At 37.9% G+C, this 18,668-nt stretch overlaps 1 protein-coding gene across 3 annotated transcripts in view; it reads left to right on the forward strand.

Moving 5' to 3' along the window:
- GREB1 (growth regulating estrogen receptor binding 1) overlaps positions 1–18,668 on the forward strand; it is a 94,059-nt gene that overhangs the window by 54,322 nt on the left and 21,069 nt on the right. For all 3 annotated transcript variants that reach the window (XM_030490687.1, XM_030490689.1, XM_030490690.1), the window contains 16 exons: positions 148–330; positions 639–782; positions 2,075–2,200; positions 4,042–4,164; positions 5,022–5,159; positions 5,348–5,533; positions 6,113–6,463; positions 7,169–7,297; positions 8,965–9,090; positions 9,560–9,757; positions 9,847–10,027; positions 11,685–11,877; positions 12,482–12,618; positions 14,495–14,834; positions 16,372–16,487; positions 17,194–17,393. In XM_030490687.1, the coding sequence (XP_030346547.1) occupies positions 148–330; positions 639–782; positions 2,075–2,200; positions 4,042–4,164; positions 5,022–5,159; positions 5,348–5,533; positions 6,113–6,463; positions 7,169–7,297; positions 8,965–9,090; positions 9,560–9,757; positions 9,847–10,027; positions 11,685–11,877; positions 12,482–12,618; positions 14,495–14,834; positions 16,372–16,487; positions 17,194–17,393 (2,871 nt within the window). The remainder of the gene's footprint in view (positions 1–147; positions 331–638; positions 783–2,074; positions 2,201–4,041; positions 4,165–5,021; positions 5,160–5,347; positions 5,534–6,112; positions 6,464–7,168; positions 7,298–8,964; positions 9,091–9,559; positions 9,758–9,846; positions 10,028–11,684; positions 11,878–12,481; positions 12,619–14,494; positions 14,835–16,371; positions 16,488–17,193; positions 17,394–18,668) is intronic.

Here is an 18,668-nt window from a genome sequence, read left to right on the forward strand (position 1 = left end):
TATATTTTTCGGAGGAAAATGTTAATAAGTTCACTCTGTGAAAATAAAAAAAAATAAAGATTTTTCTCCAGGAAAAAGTCGTATTTGGATGTTGTTAATAATGACCCCCCTATCTCATTGGATTATATGTATTGTTTATTTTATCAGGCTTCTCTGGCAATTGTGTTGGCTGTGGCAAGAAGGGTTTCTGCTACTTTACAGAATTCTCAAATCACATTAATCTTAAACTGACTACTCAGCCCAAGAAACAGAAACACTTAAAGTATTATCTGGTCAGGAATGCACAGGGAGCTCTGACCAAAGGATCTGTAATCTGCTGGAAAGGGGCAGGTAAGATAACGAAACTGTCTTCCTCGAGCTCTGGTTTTCATCATCCAAGCTTAGCTATCACAGGGACTGGCATCTGTGTAAAACCTAAGACAGATCAGTTGAAAGAAAGACTCTTTAAAGCTAGGTGATTACTAAAGCAGCTGTAAAAAGCAATTGACTGACCCACTATGAGTATGGCATGGCTGAAGACATTGGTTCCTTCATTCTGAGTGCTTTAGCCTCTAAGTAATTACTGTGTGAAATTATTAAAGCAGAGAAAAAGCAAATGCCACTGTTCTCGGGTGATAAGAAGTTTCTCTTTTGTTAAGAGTTCAGAAGCCGGCCACCTTCATCCAGCACCTGCTCAAGAACATTGTTCCAGCTGCCAGAAAGTTCGGGCCTCTCAGGAAGCACCTCAAGTGAGCTGGTCCCAGCGGCAAACCCAAGCACTCCAGCTGGGACTCAGCAATCAGGTACTGCTTAGAAGGAAAACGTGTTGAGTTTCCACCTACTCCTACTTTTCTGTGCATGTGTATTTGTGTATATGTGTGTGAATGGAAAGACAAACATTAAGCACACTACCACATAAAATAGAACAAGTCAAATAGACTCAGAGATATATTACAAATAAAGAAAGCAACCATACTTTGAAGGCTGCTTCCTGTCCTTTTTTCCCCCCTCCAATTTATGTATAAAAGGCTAGCAGATAATAAAAGACGTGATCTGCAGCCTGCTCATAGCTGAGGCAAACCAAATTTTTTTAAAAGCCATTGTTTTTAAAGTTGATGAGAATAGGTATTATATTCCTCCAGCTGTCGCTTGTCTGGTCACAGATGACAAACGTTACAGGAACCAGTGTCATTACAGCTTTTTCTTCTGTCTTCAGTATATTTTGTTATGACCAGAATCTTCTTTACTGCAGGCATTATACGGGCATCAGCTTAAAAGCTTTTGAGTTTTTCTTCCGAGAAAAGTGGCTTTAATATTAAAAACCAAACTAATTATCAGTATCTGTAAGTCCTTTTGTATTAAAGATTCTTTCTGAAACATTTACTTTTTCATTAGCTTGACATAAATGAAAGATGATGGATGATAGAGGCTAGAGTGATCTCTCTGAGCTTCTTCACAATGAAAACAGTTCTTTAGTGTCTTGTAACACAGAGATTTACACAGGAGAGATAGAAGGCTGTTAAACTAGACAATAGACCTGGAATACTGGTACCCTTTCAGAAGAAATCATTAATCTCTTTTTAATAGCAGATCAGCTTAATTTTTTTTTTTTTTTTTTTTTTTTTTTGGTCAGAGGTTACATATATAAAAAAACTACAGAATTACGAACCTATGATGTTTGAGAAAACCTCTCTTTTCCTGAGAGCATAGTTAAAAAGAAGCTTGGAAAGAAGATGTCAAATCAGAATGGAGGCTTAGGATCTTTTTGGTAAAATTTAAACAACCCCTCTCACTCTTATAGCTGGTTCATGAGTAAACTGCATGTAAGAGGTAGAGTCCACCTGCAAAGAAGCTAAAGGTTCTGACATATGTATTTAATTGTAGAATCTATATTTACCCAGGCACTTAACTGGGAGTAGACAGCAATAATCTGGTATGAGACCAGAAGTGGATTTGCTTCATTCGCCATTGCATTCACTCTCAGTAGATTCCCATGGCTCTATTAAAGTAAATGATTGAGTGATCAGTTTATTGTACCAAGGGGGGTCTTGACCTAGAAATGTTTACTGTAAATGCTTTATTTTCTTCTTACCAGCTACAGCCACAGATCACATCCCTCCAACAGCAGCGTTCAGCTCAGCAGTTTATAATGGCAAGGAATCACCTAAACAGCAGTTGGTGAAAAATAACCTGTCTGTTCTGGCAAGACCTTCGGTGTTAGGTATCTGTATGCATGTATTGTTTAATAACTCTAAACACTATATTCTGTGGGTATAATAGAAGCATTGAGCAAATGATATCATGATCATAATTTCCTCTATGAATAGAAATTGCTATTCACTTCCAAGTCTTTTCTGACCGTAACACTTTTTTCTCTCTTAATTTTCAGGAAAAAAAAAAAAAAAAGTTTAGATGATTTCAGCCATAGCTTTGTTACAGTTCAGATTCTTAATTGGAAGATTTTTATTATATTTACAGTTCATTAATTAAATAGAAGTACAGACTAGGTTCTGAATCCAGGTTCTTAAAGAATCAATTTTACCAACAGGTTTCATGAAAGGAATTAAGAAAGATTTATAAGTAATCACTCAGAGGATAATTCCTATGTTGCAGTTCACCTTGGGATGGAGCATTAGACTTTGACAACCGGTTCCAAATTAAAAAATTGTCCTCACTGCACCATTATTACCATGACTTGTGTTATTTTCTGTCACAAACTCTATACGGTGCCACTGGCTTGTTTAAGCAAGAAGTTAGTCTTTGCTATAGCTAGAAACATGCTATAGCTCTATTTTAGAATAAGTCTTTCCAAGTTTCCCTGCTGGCATCACAGCCAAATTCTTCTCTGCCCATTCAGGTTCTTGATCTCTTTATTCCATGCAGCAATGTATTATTGCCAATTCATTTCAGATAGATTACTTTCACATATAAACATATCTGCAGAAAAGAATATGGCATTTTCTAACAAAAAAAAAAATTATAAAAAAATTCTTTGTATTGCTCTATCTTCTGACTTTTATCACAACATTATGCCAGGATAAAGAATGAGTGGAGCAAATGGCTAAATACTGCCCTCGCATGGTAAACGTTCAAAGAACAAAGTCATCTTTGAAAACCTGTACATAAGATTCTTCTGCACAATCTTATTCTATATCTGAAGACTTTAAGTTTCTTTTTAATTTTAACATCTTTTGCAAAATTACCCCCTCCTTTTATATAAGACTCTTACTTACTTATAGCCAGACAGTGTGAAGTAGTGTTACAACTTCTGCGTAGTCGTGTCCGGAAATAGAAATGGCTCAATCCTGTAAGATACTGAGCAGTTCCTCTCTCTTTATTGTCTTGTAATAATCAGAAATACTTGATGTTAGTTGAATCTTATAATTCTAGGAATCTTCAAGGGTGCACAAGAAGACTCAAGAAATTAATGAAAGTTAATTCAATAAATTAATCATCAGGAGCTCCTAGAAAAGCTGTGAGAAAGTTAGGGTTTTACAGACAAAGGTGTTGAAGTAATTTGCTAGAAGTTATATGGAATAACATAAAGCCAAAGATGGGAACCAGCAAGAAGTGGCAAAAATCCTGTAAGAGGGAAAACTGTTGAAAACAAAGAGCTCAGATCTTTATTAATATTACCCTGAACCCCTGGAGAATTTTATTTTGCAGTAAGTTACATGAAACACTGTGTCATGTATTCAGAAATGAAAGGAGAAAAATGCCCACAGTGTTGACTTTTAAAATATTAACACTTAGAATCATTCTTAGTACATGTCTCATTCTTACTACACCATTCTTAGTATAGAGTAAACATTGGTATAAAACAAATGAAGTCTACCTAGGTAACTAAGAGCTCTCTGTGCCAGAAAGTTACAAGAAATTTAAGCAGGACATAGAAAAGGAAAACAAAACCCATAAAAAATTGTTATATTCATGGAGCTGACCCTGTCTACCACAGTACGTAATGCACAGATTCCATCTATCAATCAAGACATATTTAATTATCATGCACAGACCCTTATACATTTAATTCTAATGCTTTTATGAAACATTACTGTTATTCAGGCACTTTAACAAATACAGGGCCTCCAAAAAAGCGCCATAAAGGTTGGTCACCAGAATCTCCATCGTCTACTGAAACTTGGAACTTGCAGCTCAACCCACAGGCTTCAAGCAGAATTAAAAATGGTAAGCTATGCCCAAAGTAATGAAAATGTTTGTTTCATTATTCAGAAAATAATGGAAAGAAGTAATATTTTAAAGATGCATGCAGATTCGTAGTAGAGTTTTGAAAGGTGTTTGATACCTACATGGTCACCAATATTTAGGTGCTTTATTTCCATTGATTTCTCTTTGAGGCTCTGAGCTTAAGTCTCATTAAGATTCAGACATGAAGTCATTATTAATAAATCCCTACATGTGCCTGTGTCCATCTTTAGACACCAAAACACCCTTGGCATATTAAAGTTAGTGTCATAACTCAGGTCAAGGTACCATCCATTGTTTCAGTTACTTGTCACAGTGTTCTTGGCACTTGGGTTTTGTAGTCTAGACACAGACTAAAGTGACATGCAGTGAAATAAACCCTCTTTCCCCATTTTTTTTCTTTTAATATGTTATTTTTTAAATTAAAATTACTGTAAAGGAGTTAGTTACAATCGAGCAAATGTTGAATCTTTTTCTTTCTTGCTATAGCAAGAAAACCCGTTTAGAAGTAGTGAAACTATACATACAGAACACAATCATAACTATTTGTGTACTGATATCACATAAGCCTCTGTATTCTTGTATGCATACCTGTTTGTTTATAAACATTTCAAAATCTTTAGATGCATGTGTGATGTTCAAGGTTGCAACAATATAATTGGTCCTCCAAAAAGTTAGCATAGTAGTATGGGTTCTAGTAACAGCTCATGAAATGTGTGTAACCATAAAAAGCATTTAATACTGATACCAAATGTGGGTATGAGACGATGTTGAATAACTTTTCTTTGAGGAAATCATTATTAGACCTGACTCCAGTAATAATACATCTTAAATCTTAGATGGAGGAAGCCTACCTTCTTTACCACAGTCTGCTTTGGTGGGGCCAGCCTCTTCTCCAATGGTGGGTTCAGGAGAACCAGTCTCAGTTCCTGACAACTTGCTGAAAATCTGTAAAGCAAAGCCAGTTATTTTAAAAGGTAAAACCCCCACATCGCAACAAGGCCTTAAATCTTTTTTTTTCTTTTTTAAGAAATGTAAAGATACATCCTACTGCTAAACACTGCTAAACTGTCCATTTTAAAAGGTTTAGTATTAAAACTGTTTAATGCATACATGGGAAATTATGAAATTAATGTGATCTGTACAAACGTTGTTCATTTTGTAGGTCATGGAAACTTCCCATATCTTTGTGGGAATATTAATGATGTGATAGTGAGTCCTTTGTTGTACACCTGCTACAGAAATTCACAATCTTTATCTAAAGCATATGAACAATACGGTGCCTCCACAATACAGCCTATTTCAGAGGAAATGCAGCTCTTACTGACTGTCTACTACCTTGTTCAACTAGGTAAGATTATCTTACATCCACATAGACTGCAATGAATATATTACATGCTGACAAACGAGAAAGGGAATATTAGGACAGAAGAAGATTAAATATCAATCTCAAGTGATATTTAATCTGATATGAAACATTTTCATTTGTGGTAATGAAACAGAACTAAATAATCAGATCTTGAAGACCAGACAGATTGGAATATAAGCATGCAAAGTTCATCTTCTACTATAATCTGGGACCACAGCAACTAAAGATAAGAAAAGGAAAAGAGCTGTAATTCACTGCTCTTGCACACAATCTGTGGTTTAGAAGTAGTATTGTGCTGAGACAGGCAGTACCCAACCTCTTCAATATTTCTAATTACTGATACTAAGGTTCCAATTAGGGCAGCTTTACTTGAGTACCACAAAGGCATTTCAGAACGAAAAATTTGTGTCACATCTTCTAAAGGCAATATTCATGCATGCATAAATCTGAAACATGGTAATCTCTAAAAAAGTGCATATTTTGAAAAATAAAGAAGTTTGTAATGCAACGGTTAACCAAACGGTATTATTTTATGCTACTTTCCTCTTAATGTTTTTTTAGCCTCGGACCAGGTTCCTTTGATTGAGGATTTGGAGCAAATATTCATGCGTTCGTGGCGGGAATCACATGTGTCTGAAATTCGTCAGTACCAACAGGCTGTTCCACAGACCTTCCCTCAAACGCCCAGCCAGATCACACCAGTGACTTCTGCCCAGCTTCCCTGGCTGGCAGGCCTCGCTGCTAGCTCCTGTAACAATAGTGTCCATATCATTGAGTGCAGCTACTCCCTGGCTGAAGGGCTTTCAGAAATGTTTAAGCTACTCATTGAAGGGAAATTAGTAAAGACAAACTACGTGGTGATCATATGTGCCAGTAGAAATCGAGCCATTGATTCCTGCATTGTGATAACAGGTAGGATCCCAAGGGTGTATCTCTAGGCAAAACAGAGTAATTCAGTGCTATGAGGAGTTTGGTTGGAGTTTCAATAAGCTACTTCAAAAAGCAGAGCTTTGGCCAACAAGTAATGGGTTGTGATGAAGCCAAGTTGATGCTGCACAGTCGGGTTTCTCCCCAGCAAATTGCATTCTGTCTGCGTTATCTTTTTCCTCCCCAAAGCATCCCAGCCAACACTACTACAAAAATAATAGCAAGTTACAGCACAGGTAATGCATAAAGCTCTGCTGGTGTGGGTAACTGGGATATTACTGCAAGCAGAGGACCAAACATTTTCTTGGCTTCTAAAAGATGGCCTTTCAGTGTCATTCCCATTGACAACCTGTTGAGGGCTATGCTGATAATACAATAAATTATTTGAATATCCATTCAAAGATTCATTTTGAGTAAAAGATAATTAACAATTCCTTTGACTATTTATATGGTCTTTTTATATACTGTATCAACAAATATTTCCTAAACTGGGAAAGAAACACAAAGATTATAAAACATGAATCTGTCTTACTGGTGTATGGTGCATACATGTATAGGAGAGAGAAGAGACTCATCTCTGCCATTTTTGTATGTGTGGTATTCATTTAGCTGGGTAGTACTTTTATTATTACCTAGAACATTTTTAACTTGATTTTGAAGTGCTTTAAAAATTACTTTTTTGTCTTTTAGGAAAGTATCAGGCAAGAGTTCTGTCTGAGAGCATGCTCACTCCTTCGGACTACCAAAAAGAAGTTAACTATCAGCTGGTCACAGGGAAAGTGGAAACTCTGGGGTCCTTCTTTAACACACTCTGCCCAGGTACCTAGCAGGTTATAAAGAGGCATGTTTTCAAGTCCTTGACATTTTTAAGTCAGAGAAATTAGCTGTGCGCATTACCTTTCCAGAAGCTATACATCATTAGAAATATGTAAAAGATGCAGGCTCAAGATGTGAAAGTCCATTTGAATTGAAATTCCTCCTAAAAAGTCAGTTTCTAAAATCCCTGTTTCATAAAAATATGCCATCAAATAGCTGAGCAAATCCATCCATATACTATGCAAGACCATATCCATGTGAATGTGTAAATTCTTTTGCCCTAAGCACAAAATTTATTTAGATCATGATAGAACATAATTATTTTATCAAAGGTAGAATTTTCCCTTTCAACTTATCATACTGTGCACTTGATCATAATGCATGGCAAAGAGAGGACAACTGCAGAGAACCAGAGTTACTGGATCATTTTATAACTGAATGTACTGAGGATTACTACAGGCAGGATTATCTGGGAATGTGTCCAGCCACAAGGTAAGTTAAACCATATCACACAATGAGAGCAAATGCAGGATATTTGTCAGTGTTAACGGGATGTCACAGTCCCCTTTGCCATTCATGTCACATCAGTAAATCTGTACTCACAAGAACCCTTCTGGATGCATTATATTTTGAGTGGTCACTTGGGAGAAGCTTGTGTTCCTTAAACCATTATGCAGTTATGTTAGTGTTCCTGTTCTTAGTATCTACAAAGTATGGTTCTTGAAATCACTTTTGCTATTGCTACTGTTTGAGCAGAACAAGTAAATGAGCATCCTGAAAATAGTTGCCGTCTAAACTCACTGGCTTTCACTTCACAGAGCAGACCCTGCCTTTCTGAGCTCAGTGCAGACATGTTCAAACATCTTTTCAACTGCTGAGAAAATACTAAATACTTCGGACAGACATACATATTGCATTCTCTGCATAGCTTTCATCTGCAAGCAAGGCCCCTGTTGAATAGTATAGGAAGTATTTGCAGATATGCATAGTTCAATAAGACATACCTTGCCTGCTTCAGCATTGCGTATACCTACAAAACTAATATTTCTCTTTAGCTTTATAGGGAATTATTTTTCTTTCTGTCTTTCAAAAATGTTAAAGTTTTAAAAATATTTATCAGATTTACTGGTTTTCTCTCCGCCAATGTAAATGAATGTTGGATGGGGCTTTGAACAACCTGGTCTGGTGGAAAGTGTCCTTGCTCATGGCAGGGGGTTTGGAACTAAGTGATGTTTAAGGTCCCTTCCAACCCAAACCATTCTGTGATTCTGTGATTTTCCAAAGCTTCTTGTAATCCTTAGTAGTGAACAGTACAGCTCCATGGTCCGAACATTAAATAAGCCAGTTTCATGTCGTTGTTGTTACAGATGTGTGTCAGGCTCTTGAGGCTACTTTTCTATCATCCTCCTTAAACGCCCTAGCCAGTGGTCTGCAGAACTTTTCTGTCATTCCCTGGCTTGATTTGCATTTTATTAGTAATATGTTGTAAAAACAGATGCAACAGAAAACAATGAGAGGGTTCCTATATAAAACAGCCAATAAGCCAAAGATAACCAGCTAGTATATACATAGTATATAAAGCTCTTTAAGATTTAAAAAAAAAAATAAATCAGTATGAAATCCAACTCATTAACATGGCTGTTTATTTCACTGTCCCTTCAATTTGATAGAGGGTGACATTGATCTTTTGCTGGAGAAATTTTACCAGGAAAACCAAGGGCATATCTCTTCATCACTTTCTGCTTCAGTGAATAAACCAACAGCACCAAATGGAACCGGAGCAGCTGTGTGTACAGGTAAGTAAGGACCATTTTCTATAGAGGTCACGGAGTTGGGCACTTGAGACCAGGTCTCTGGGTGTGCAGTTAGATCCATCTGGGCAGAGTCCTAGGCTCTTGAAGGTAAAGGTCCTGAGGCAAACAGCAACTCAGGTCTTGGGATATTCAGATTTATGCTGATGGATGCTCTGATTCCTTCTACTGGGTGCTGTAGTCTTTGAAGCTCTAAGTCTTACTTCTGTGGTAGCAGAATGCTATTGCACAAGTTCACTTTCATCTCTCAGACATTTAAGAAACTTATAGGACAAAAATTCCCAAATGTAGAAAGATTTCTTTGCATATTCCACACAGATTTTCATAAACTGGAATTCCTGTTCATAAGCAAAGTACCTTAACGAGTAGATTAGCCATTCTTTGCCAAACTCTAACATTTTGTGTTAGATTAGACTTCAGGCATATATCTAAATGGAATTTTGCCTTTTTCCAGGTTATGAGATTGAACGGCATGAGATTCGTCCATTCCAGCTAGCAGTGGCTCAGAAATTGCTGTCTCATATTTGCTCAATTGCTGACTCCAGCACTCAAAACCTTGATTTGGGTTCCTTTGAGAAAATTGATTTCTTGATTTGTGTTCCACCCTCCGAAGTGACATATCAGCAGACTTTGTTTCATCTCTGGCACTCAGGTGCTCATTGTTAGCTTTATTTTAGATTTACAGGACATTGTTAAATGCATTTTTATCTGGAAATACTGACATTTGTTCCATTTCTGTAGGTATTTTATTAGAACTTGGATTAGAAAAGGAACATCTTACAAAGCAGAGGGTGGAAGAGTATGTTATGAAACTAGATGCAGAGGCCCAGATTAAATTCAAAGTCTTTTTACAAAACTCAATGCAGAATCCACATACGCTGTTTGTCCTAATCCATGATCATGCACACTGGGATCTAATGAGGTAAGAAAATTGTTACTTGTTTTTAGAGAAATTATTATTGTTTGCGTTAGCTCTCAAAATCAGCTTTTTGATTTATCCCTTCCTTCATCTTGGATTGCATCTTTCTGCTAACTCTATTTTCCCATGCATTGAATAAACACGTTTTCTTTTAAGGTCCTTCATAACTTATTTTTATCCTGATTATTTTATTATGCCTCAGTGGAACATATCAGCTTTTCTTGCTCACCATTCTTATCTTCTTTCAGCCACAGCTATTGTTTTTCTTGGATGGTTGTCATTTGTTCAAAGGAAAGCTTCCTGTGAAAGTACAGAAAGCTCATTATCCTCTGTCAGTGTCCTCTGGGCTGTAAAACATGCAAAACCCCTCCACAGTGAGTAGACAACTAGTGAGCCGACACTACTTCCTATTTTTTTAACTGATTGGAAATTTTCCTGTACAATGTTTTTTCTATCCAGAATCACTGATTTGTAAGAATTGAAAGCTTCTGTGGATATAATAATGTCAGGCGTCCCAGGGAGGTTTCTGTCCAATGTCTACCAAGTTCTCCATCAGCTCACTTGCATAAGCCGTTGCTTCCCTCACAGAACCCTGTTTTCTTGGCTTCTCAACAATCTACCTGCTGAGGAGTTGGGTTGCTTTTCTTTTTTCGCTCCTGTGGCACTATGGAGCTTGGAGAACATACTGAACTCCAGAAACACCAGCATATTCCAACTTTGGGAGCACAGTAGTGTTTCTGAAGCCCAAAACTATGGAATCTTACTTGTGAATGAAATTAAAAGGTCTTGTCTTTCACACTGGTTAAGAATTTCGATTTTCACCAGAATTGTGGCTTTTCATGTGAGGGTTTCTTGTTCAACTCCTCTCTATCTTAGGAACTTACATGACCTATTACAGCTGTCACAGCCTTAAGGGCTGTGACATATATTCATATAACATCCTTGAGTGACAGGGAAGTACCTGTATTGCTGCTTAACTCTGATATTTTTTCCTCTTATCTAATAAAGGTATGTGACAAATATTTAAGTGATTATTCTGCACAGCAGGATTCATGCCATCTAACTGAATTCAGTTGAATGAGATGCCTAAAAGAGGAGCGTAATTGCCTGGGATTGCCCCCATAGTCACAACAGATACATTGGCATGAACTGACTAGGTGTTCCATGATACTGGCATTTACCCTAGCAATAACTATTATTCATTTCCACATAGCTCTATCACAGGTAGTTTCCCTCGTTTTTCTGCCAGACTGACTTACTGTCTGTCATTTTCTATCTTGATTTTTGTAGCTAAGAATTAAATTTTCTTAAGGGCAGCACTAACAATCTAGCCAAAGTTACTACAGGACTATGTATCTATTGGTAACTGCCAAAACATCATCTTCCTTCATTGTTTGTCTCTCATATTCTGATAGCTGTAAGGGACTGGTAATTTGCTAGCTAGGGACCTTATCAGACTTACAGAAATTTTCAGCTTCAGTGAAATAATTTGCATTTCATTTCTCATCCCTCTATGCAAGAAAAGCAGGGCAAAGAATAGGGCCCTAAGTTCCTTGTACATGTTTAGTTTCAATTTCACATCCAGGTTAAAGCCATTCCACTGTCACAAATGTTACCTTGTGCTGATCACTTTGGAGAGTTCTGGGTTTCTTTTTTGCAGTGCTATGCATAGCCTTTATCCTCAAACAGAACTGTCTACAGGACTTGTTGATAGACTGTTGAACTGCAGGGAGGTGAAAGAGGCACCAAATATTGTGACCCTCCATGTGACTTCCTTCCCCTATGCGCTGCAGACACAGCATACTCATATCAGCCCTTACAATGAGATCCACTGGCCTTCTTCCTACAGCAATGTAAGATGGATGCTTTAAGGTGCTTTTGTGAGCTTTTCAAAAGTTATTTTACATTTACATGCTTGACAAAACTGTGGACGACCCATGGTTTTTGTAAACAAGAATGAAGTTTGCATGGCAAATTTTTCTTGTTCAGTCTGTGGCAAGTTCTTTTCCCCTTTGCTTATCCTGTCATTTCTTGTTTTTTTTCTTTATTCCTTTAATATTTTCTGTAAACTGTAGTAGCTCTGCTAAAAATCTTTGAGCTACATAAATGGAAACCATCTGCAAATCTTTTCTCTAGTGCATTACTACATAAATATATGTACATACATGGAGTTTCTTCATATGTGTGCCTATTTATTCCATACATAGCTGTTCTGTCTATGTATATATATGCGGGGAGAGAGAAAGAGAGAAAAGAACAAGGAAAAATTGGGCTAAACATCTGTTCTCTCAAAAAACCTAATTCTATTTCTTCCTCTCCTTGTTTTCATATGTCTGAGTAGATGTATGCTCATTAAAGAATGTGATTGCAAAAACATCAGATACAAACGGTTAATCAATTGTAAATTAATAATTGTTAGACTTTACCTTTATATTTTTATGACTTCATTTGCTTTAGGGTGTAGATTTATACCATGAAAACAGGAAATACTTTGGACTGTCAGAATTCATTGAGTCCACCCTCTCTGGACATAGTATTCCACTGCTTCGGTATGACAGCTCTTTTGAAGCAATGGTCATGGCTGTGGGAAAGAGGTATGGTGCCCTCCTTTATTTGTTGTTTTGTTTTGGGTTTTTTTCTTCTCACTGTCCCACAAATCAGCAGTATATGGAAGGGCATTTCACCTGTTCTTATTTTCTTCTTCCGCCTTTTTTGTATGTATTTGACCTGTAATCTAATCAGTCTAGGCTGCCTCTTACTGTGAACATGCACACTGTTTAGCTCAATTTAGAGTGTGTTCTTGCTGTGGCCAGTAGCTGCTTCTATATTATAATAATCTAACATGGCATCATCATGTAATTTCAAATTGTTTAGTACCTCGTCCAGTGTTATCACTTGCTGACCCTGGCTGATTTTGATATATAGAATTTGTGTATACTGCCCTTGGACCACAAAGAGAAGTAGACATATCACTGAAGTTTGTACACTTAAATCAGTGACAAAATCTTCAGAACTCGAAAATACATCACCAGTTTTCCTTGGTGTCATGGTTTAAGTCCAGCCGGTAACTCAGAACCACGCAGCCGTTCACTCACTCTCCCTTCTTTATTCCCTCCTGCTCCCGGAGGGATGGGGAGGAGAATTGAACGAATGTAACTCCCACAGGTTGAGATAAGAACAGTCCAGTAACTAAGGCACCATACAAAACCACTACTGCTACCACCAATAATAATAATGATAAAGGAAATATCAAAGGGAGAGAATACAATTGCTCACCACCCGCCGACCGATACACAGCCCAACCTGAGCAGCAACCTGGGCCTTCCAGGTAACTCCCCCCAGTTTATATACTGGGCATGACGTGCTGTGTTGTGGAATACCCCTTTGGCTAGTTTGGGTCAGGTGTCCTGTCTCTGCTTCCTCCCGGCTTCCCCTCCTCCCTGGCAGAGCATGAGACTGAGAAAGTCCTTGGTTGGAGTAAACATTACTTAGCAACTGCTAAAAACATTGGTGTTACCAGCGTTGTTCCCAGGCTGAAAGTCAAAAACACAGCACTGCACCAGCTACTAAGAAGGAGAAAAAATGACTGCTATAGCTGAACCCAGGACACTTGGTCCCTGTGGAGCAAGTCTAGAATCCCTACAAAAGAGTAGTGACACATTACGCTTGTGCCTGCAGCTGTGGATGAACTCTTTGGGATCTGTAAGAAGAATGAGACAGGACAAGAAGAATCTTGTGAATTTGTACTGCTAACTGGGAGACTGAGCACATCCACACTTAACTGCTGGGGCTTGCTACAGGATGCCTTGGAGTTCTGATCACACATCAGGCACTTCTCTGAGCAAGCCCTAGTTCCTCTTTTTGCTGTACACGTAGGCTTTATTTCTGTGAAAACCAGAGCACAGGAAGCTATTATATATACACATCTCTCCCTTCCATAGATTGGGGATTGAGACAGGGTGTATCTGGGTTTGGGAACTTGGAGTGCTCATTGGATGCTGCCTATGTATTCATTCCTCTTGGAAACAAGAATAAGTTGGTTCAGGGCTTCAATAAGAAAAGAAATACTCCATTCCTCCTCACACCCCTTAAGAATAACACATAATGAAGAATACTATTTTCATTGATAGGAGAATATAATTTTGATTGGTGTTATTACTGAGTGCCTTAGCAAATATTCTGTGATTAATTTTATAACAGCAGTAAAGCCTTAGTAGTTTAAAGTGATGTAACCTTACTGGACTACTTGTTTAGTACATCTTTACTAAGAAATGGAGAGACAATATCAATCCTGATTGTGAAATGGCGCCTTGTAAAGAATACCCAACTGCAGTTTGGTGGGATTCTGTTTTGTGGTAGATATGAGGGATTCTTTAAAGGAGAAAATCCTGAGTTTGCTATATTTTGTAAAAAATGGCCTTCTCACTTTATCTTTTAATACTTCCCTATTTAATTTGCCATTTATTTCAGGTTCCCCAGATTACACAGTGCAGTGATAAGGACTTTTGTCCTCATACAACACTACTCTGCAGCTATGATGGCAGTGTGTGGTCTTTCTCAAATGAAGAATTACACCTCAGTTGAAACTCTGGAAATCACCCAGAACCTCATAAACTCTTCAAGACAATGTCCCAGTGGTCATGGCCTCATGGTAGTGTTGAGAATTCCATGTACTCCGCTGGCTGCAGTGGCATATGAACGTCTGTATAATGTAAGGGAAAGACTAGCCCTTGAAGACAACTTTGAAATAATCTTGGGAAGTCCTAATTCTGGAATCACAGTAGGGAAGCACTTTGTGGAGCAACTAAAGGTAATATGCAGAATGACATATACTGGGAAACTTCATTAGGTGGGTAGGTGGGGAGATTTACTGGTGAGAGTTATGGTCATGAGCTGAAGTGTGGGTCTTGCCAGTAGAAATAAAAACTACCATAAGAAGCATGACTTTTCTCTTTTAGACATACCCTCTGTAACACGTCTACCGTTCTACCTCTGGATAATACTCAGTGGAGTATTAACTACTATGGTTAGAACTCAACTTCTATCAGCAATCCTTCCAAACAGTTGAACTGGTTTTATCTGCAGGAACCATAACCGATAAGGAAAAAAGCCAAATAAAATTGCCACACTTTTAGCAGAATTTTCTTACAAAACTATCATAGCGCAAAAAGATTTTAATCCGTGACCAGTTGGGAGTTATATCATTCTTGTCACCAGCAGGTGGCATGAAGGCACGAAATCAGCGGTGGTAGTAGTTATGGATCCCAGAGCACCCCGTAATTCACAGCTCAGAATTTTATGCTTTCTGGACCACTTGTGGATTTATGGATTAATTTATATCCTTTAGGTCCAGAGTCATGGATCGTCTGTTTAACAAAAGCCTCTGATACTCCCTTGCTTTTCATAAAACTACCATCATCTGATCACCAATGCAAAAATGTATTTACATTATAGGGTGGTGTAATATATATATATATGGCATACTCTGTACTGTGTCTGATTCAATTCACACGTCAGGTGAAGTAATTTGAGATCCAGAGCCAAGTGCTGATCTCATTCTGCTATAAATGAGGCATAACTTATTCTGAAAAATCAGTATTCTGAATCACATCCTGGTTATCTTCTCTGACATGCATAACTGTACAAATGTCAGAGGCTGAATTGTTGTACTGTTGGTCCTATTGTGTACTCCTTATCTGTAGATCAGTCTTACAGCAAAAAAAGACTGACTGGTGTGAGTAAAGCAGCACGGCCCCATGATAAACAGTCAAACAATAGATCTAGTTATCAAACTTCTCATCAAGTTATCAGGGAAACTGATAGCTTTGGGGAAGAGAAGGAAACTTCAGACAGTAGCAAGTGAGGACAGTGGTATGTGTATGTTGAACACTTCCAACTTTCCTCTCTTCTTCTAAGGTGGAAAACATCTTCTTCCTAGCTGCTTTTCTTCCTTGAACTCAGACATCCATATGTTATCTGTTACAAGAAGCAATCCTCTGTGCTCTTCTCTCCCCCCAAGCTCTTACTCAGCTTTACAGTCCATTGTACCATATCACTTTATGCATCTGTGCCCTGGCCACAGTGCTATGCAGCTGGGAAGCTGGGAGGCTTTTCAGGCTGGAATATAATGTCCCAGTCTCCTCAGATTTACAGCAGGTAGATTGCTACCTGTAATCCTCTAGGAACTGTGCAATCTACCTATGTTGAAATTTGCTCTGTGGCTTCCCTTGGTGGGATATCCATCCACTGTACAAACTGATTCATATAATGGATTATAAAAGAACATATTTCTGGAGTTCTATTTATGCCATATAGATATGTCCAACAGTGTTTCTTACATTATACAGGTCTGGCAGAAAATTGAAGATGTAGATTGGAGGCCACAGACCTATTTGGAATTGGAAGGTTTGCCATGTATATTGATATTTAGTGGTATGGATCCACAGGGGGAATCTTTGCCAAGGTAAGAAGATACAGTATTTTCTCAGTGGCAGTTTTTTATTCATTGCTTACCAAATAGCTAAAGATTAACTGTGCAATTACTCGTGGGGGAGGAAAACAGATTTCAACTTCAAGATGTTTCTTTTCCATTTTTTGGCAGGTTTTATGTCATAAATACAAACCCCATATTAGTAATAATAACCTCCTGTTTATAAAAAGATATAAAGAATTCAGAAAATATTATGAGAGTCCTGGTTTAGAGGAGAGAATAAGGGCATGTAAAAAAAAGTGTAACTACTTTAGGTATCTTAAGGTAGCTGAAACATCTGCATGGTGCTGGCATATATGCTACAGGATGTATGGATATATCAGTGCCTTCTGGAATGGCAGCTGGAAGCCAGACAGGATGCCCTGGGGCACTAAATGCTTTTTTATGTTCAGTTGAATCCTATCCTGTTATGTTAGGCTTAGAACCCAAATGATTCTGATTTTTCTTATGGTGATGCTACTGTTCAGTGCACTAGATTAAGGTGCATAACTGGATTAAGAAAAAGAAAAATGCATGTACCACAGTGGTAAATTTATTAAATACAGAAGATACACTGTGTTCTATCTCATCTGTAGTTTAAGCAGATCATGAAAAAATTTCCCTTTGTCTGTGTTTATAAAAAAAAAAAGTGAGTAATTTATAGTGAGTTTTCATATGAGCCCCTCTTGTTTCTCTCCAGATCACTGAGATACTGTGACCTACGTTTAATAAATTCATCTTCTTTGGTAAGGACAACCTTGGAGCAAGAACTTGGTTTGGCAGCATACTTTGTGAGCTCAGAAGTTCACACAGAGAAAGCAGTTGTGAATGATGTGTTAGAAAGTGACCCAGAGAAACTAAGCAGCACTGATAATGAAGATGAAGAAGTAGCGACAGAAGGTATTATTAGTAGTAGATAATAAAAGAAGCCATAAAATCATTGAGTTGTTTTTAGAAGAAGCAGGATTGTGTGGATACTTATTTCGTGAGAGTTTCTGAAGTTAGCCTTACTGAGTAAGCTCTGCTCCTCAGTTTTGCTTCATCTCATTGAACCTGTACCTTATCACCCTCCCAGCCCAGGGACTGCTGCTGCTGCAGCATTTTTATCTCTTTCAGTCCTGCTGCTGTGTCTGTTCTCTCTCCCTGGTTTTTGTTTCCCTTCTTTCCTCTTCCTCCCTCCCTCCCTGCTTTGCCCTGTGTGTTCTAGCAGCCGCAAAGTGGAGCTAGAGTGAGTACATCCAGTGATGCTCATGTTCAGAGTACTGTGTTTCCCTCCCTGCATCAGGGAAGCTTGTGGTTTGCCATCTGGGAAGCAGTGACCACATCTCTTCCCTCACAGCATGGGCAACTCCACCTAAACTGACCCTGACTGGTGCTGTTGAACTTATGCTTACATACTGACAGTGATGAAGATTCTTCCCAAGGAAACTACATACTACAGCTGAGTAGTATCTAGTTTGTAAGGTATTAAATAGAAAATATATCTGAACATAGTAACTTCTGAGTACTCCCTGAAAATGTCAATGAATTCAAATTGACACTGTAGATTTGGTGAGTTTATCACTTCTTAAGAGAGCAATTAAGTTATTAAAATGTCTAAACAAACAACAATAATTTACCCAGGAACTGTTGAGTTTGGTTTTTCTTTTCTGAGTGATAGTTGATGGGAGTTATCAGTTATCATTAAGTTCTTTACATTTTTCCTTACTGCCTATTGTGCCTTGTAACTGTGGAAAACAAGGGATTTTTATCCCTGTAGGTTGTTTAAATCTCAAACTGCTTGCCTTCCTTCTTCATTTCCTTTTCTATACTATGATGAAGAAGAGATCTGGTTACTGTTCACCTATTAAGTTCTTACTCACTGGTAATAAGGATAACAGAACAAGAACAAAAATACTCGCGTTAATAAAATATTTCCTTTCGATAAAGGAATGAAATAACTGAGGTCAAACTGAGACTGTCTACAATAGAGGCCTATTTAGAAGTGATGAGTACTTCTGTCCATTCAGCTGAAGTACACCGAGACTGTATGTGATCTGAGTCTAAATTATAAAGCTGTTTTTCTAGTCTGTGAAGTATAGTATGCTCCTCCAGAGCCCAATTCAGAACTATTCAGAACCTGAGATAAGTTTATAATCTAGGCCTTTTGCTGGCAGTGCTTATGTCTCTGTTTAC

The sequence above is a fragment of the Strigops habroptila genome, chromosome 6 (assembly GCF_004027225.2).
Source record: "Strigops habroptila isolate Jane chromosome 6, bStrHab1.2.pri, whole genome shotgun sequence".
NCBI classification, from domain to species: Eukaryota; Metazoa; Chordata; class Aves; order Psittaciformes; family Psittacidae; genus Strigops; species Strigops habroptila.